At 39.1% G+C, this 3,557-nt stretch overlaps 1 protein-coding gene and 1 long non-coding RNA gene across 4 annotated transcripts in view; both read right to left on the bottom strand.

The window, feature by feature from the left end:
* Window positions 1-3,557, bottom strand: part of LOC116695664 (uncharacterized) — an 813,105-nt gene that overhangs the window by 261,283 nt on the left and 548,265 nt on the right. The gene's annotated exons all lie outside the window — the stretch shown is intronic.
* The window catches only part of LOC116695629 (galectin-9), a 14,243-nt gene continuing 10,974 nt past the window's right edge, over window positions 289-3,557 (bottom strand). For all 3 annotated transcript variants that reach the window (XM_032526038.1, XM_032526037.1, XM_032526039.1), the window contains exons 7-8: window positions 2,772-2,928; window positions 289-876 (exon numbers count right to left, since the gene is read on the bottom strand). In XM_032526038.1, the coding sequence (XP_032381929.1) occupies window positions 730-876; window positions 2,772-2,928 (304 nt within the window). In that variant the 3' untranslated portion in view covers window positions 289-729. The remainder of the gene's footprint in view (window positions 877-2,771; window positions 2,929-3,557) is intronic.

The raw sequence follows: 3,557 nt of genomic DNA, 5'->3' as shown, positions 1-3,557 counted from the left end.
TCTACCAGGTGAGCTACCCAGGCTCCCAAATGTCAATTTTTCTTATTCTTTGCTTTAATACCTGCAAGATGATTGATATTACCATCAGCCTCAGTTTCTAGGGAGCGAATGTTAGCATGCTACCACACTATAGCAAGATTTGTTAGCATTTAGCTCAAAGCCCGCTGTGCCTCAGTAGCAAGGTAGACTACATTCTGACAGGCTACAGTGAATTTGTTGACCATCTATATTGATAGATAAAAATCTAGAAATCAAGGAAAAGTTGAAAAAGAAGAAATGTTAATTTGCTTGCCTTTTATGTAGTCATGTTCCAGCAGGTAAGAATTCCTCACACAAACCACATCACACTATACTTTAATTTGAATGTTTCACAAAAATTAAACAATGATCACAGTATTCATTTTTTGAGACTTCATTATACAGAACGTCTTCGGAATTCTTCGTCTTATTAATTCAACCAGAATTTCCTTAATTCCTGAACTGACTGGACTTGGTAATCCTTCTTGGAGTTTTCCTTTAAAAAACAATGTTTTCAGAATATGTATAGCATATAATAATATAAAAAACGATTATTTGTAGCATGAATACACATGAGGTAAATAAACAGCATCCACTAATTAACAGTCTCCCTTAAATGCCATAAGTAATCGATTAGGACGGATTCATGAATAAATGCAAGCGTTTTTTTCTGTTGTAAGATAATCCAGAGCAGCCGGTGGTGCCGGGTCTCTACACCATCACAGAGGTCAGACTGATGTCTCCAGCGATCTCCAGCGTGGTGATGTGTTGGAAGTGAGGGAAACGATGCTTATAGATGTGCTGCTGAATCCCATTGGCCACGATCCTGAAGCACTGTTTCTCACAACAGATAGTCAGCTGAAAGAAAAGGGAGAACATTTTCCAATCACATCTTTGAAAGAGCGTCCCTGAACTCGTCATGGTGTCTTTTTTGATACTACCACTAGGAGTACCAAGGTCCCACACATTGGGGTTTTAACCCTCCTGTTGTCATTTAACCCGTATCAAAAGTTCCAGAAATCCTGGTTTCTTTCAAGCAAATTGCCCAAAAATAACAAGAACAGACCCATACTACAATTTGATTGAATTTTGGATGTTTTATAAACATTTAAAAAATGAATAAAACAGTAACCTGACTGGGAAAATGAGGTAGTGTAGTGGCAATCGGACCACAAAATAATGCCACTGTAGGGAATTTGAAAACATTTCCAACGCTTGCTGGTGCAAATAATAAAGTTTGCCATCATGTCAAAGTTTACCTTTTATTTTATAAACGCATTTAAAAACACCTACAAAAAGACTGACCGTGAAAGATTAAAAATGAGCAGACTAGATCTAAAAACATCGCTTGCACACTGCTGAGGTTGAAAAACCGTGTGGCTTCCCAGATCCTAATTCCTCCATCCCCCTTACCTGTAATTTCCTTTCTAACCTCTGATTAGCACACATACACACAGGTGCGCAGGCGACGTAGTGGACAAACCATACACACAATCCTACCACACACACATGGCTATACACGCACACAGCAGAATTGGCTACAACAGGTCGTCTATAATTTCCTATAAATAAGGTTTATTGATCATGAATTCCCAAAAAGTGTAAAAGCAGCCCATGGGTTGATAGGTAGACATGTCAGAATCACAATCAGAAAAGGATTTATTGCCACAATAAGTAGGCTTATGTGGAATTTGCCAGGGTGAAAGGTGCTTACATAAACAAACATATTAAACATTAATATTAAATAAACAAATACAGAAAAAAGCAAATATACATATAAAACAACTGTTGCATAAGAAAAAAGGCTGAATGGGTTGAGTTCAACATTTCCAAAGATATATATAGGGTGTTGTCTGGCTTAAGTCTGGAAAGCAGCGTGCCACAAAAGACATGAATCTCTCCTACTGAAACTTGGACTACTGATGCAAGATTGTGATGGTTTGGGTGTTTTGCTTTGTTTTTGTTCCTCCTTATTCGTTAATTTGGTTCCATCTTGTCTCCTTGTGCTTGTATCCTACTTGTCTCCCTTGTCTTGTGTTGTTTTTGTCTTAAGTTTCCCCTTGAGTGTCTGGATGTTCTGTTTCCTGTTTTATTTTGAGGGCTGGGCCTCTGTCTTGTCCTGTCTTTAGTTTTACTTCCTTTTCGTTTTCCTGCTCATGTGATTACCTGATGTCACCTGTTTTCCAGCCCTCTTGCCACCTACCTCTCGTTATCTCGTTACCCTGTGTATTTAGTGTCTGTGCTTCCCTCGTATCTTGTCAGATTGTCTTGTGACTGTGTGTGTTAGCGAGTGTTGTTTGCTGTTCCTGTTGGTGTTTCTGCATTTTTTTCCCTGAGGTTGTTGTTTTTCTGTGAGTTTCTTTCCCCTTGTTCCTTGTTTTAGCTTTCTCTTTAGACTTCTTTTTGTATTTTTGACCTTTTGGATTTGGGACTTTTTTTCCCTTCTGTCATTTGTGTTTGGATTTGTGATCCTAATGCAGGTTGGACTCCTTCTGTTAATAAATCTGTTCCAAACTCTCTCCTGGCCCCGTCGCATTTGTGCCGATCACTAGTGATTCAATTTCAATTCAATTCAATTTTATTTATAGTATCAATTCATAACGAGTTGTCTCAAGACACTTTACAGATAGACCACACTCCAGAATTTACAAGGACCCAATAGTTCTAGTAGTCTCCTCCAGAGCAAGCAACAGTGCAGTGTTCCCCATCCACCTGGTCAGTGTGTGCAGTCAGTGAAGTGTTTGCAGTGTTACCGTGAAAGGCTTCCCCTGGTGGAAGGGCATCCCACCGGCACGCTCCTCGGCGCCCCACTGGTCCCCCTGCTTGGTGTTCCGAACCACAACGTTCTCGTTGAAACGTGGGTTGTAATGCAGAGCGATGCCAGAGGGATGGCTCAGATTCACACTGAACCTGAGAGGAAACACAGAGTTGTATAATGTCTTCACTGGTTTTGCAGGAGTATATGTATGTAGTAATATGTATGATTTGCCTGATGAGCTGCGGTGTATCTGAGGCACTAGTATATGTAGTTTTCTATAGCAATATCTGTCTATACTTCAAAATACTTCATAACAATAGTGCTTAAATCATATGATTTAACATTGTATATAGATTAGTCTTGCCCATTAATTTGCAGAATTGCCCACAATGGCCAGATACACCCAGAGGTGTTGAAAAGGGAGAACAACTACAGTATATAGTAAATATCTGGCAAATACTACATTTAAGAAATTTGAATCCTCTTGTAGTATATATTGTCATATTGGCCAACTCTGGCCTCACACACGTCTTATAAACTGCACACATAGAAAAAGAACTGGTTAGGCCTGCACAATTAATCGTTAAAAAATCGCGATCTGGATTGATCCTGTTCACGATTTAATTTTTAAATAACTTTTTTCAATTTTACGAGCCGACAGCATCACAAACACTACTGCTTTCTTCCGTGAGTTTTAAACATAGACTGTATAAAATAGGTTTTAAAGTGCTCCCAAGCGCTGCAATGCTTTCCCTTCTCTTCATTGAAGCCTCTGTTTACA

This window comes from Etheostoma spectabile, chromosome 9, assembly GCF_008692095.1.
Source record: "Etheostoma spectabile isolate EspeVRDwgs_2016 chromosome 9, UIUC_Espe_1.0, whole genome shotgun sequence".
NCBI lineage: Eukaryota > Metazoa > Chordata > Actinopteri > Perciformes > Percidae > Etheostoma > Etheostoma spectabile.
The sequence above is the reverse complement of the archived record's forward strand: the minus strand, read 5'-3'. Positions and strand labels throughout refer to the sequence as shown.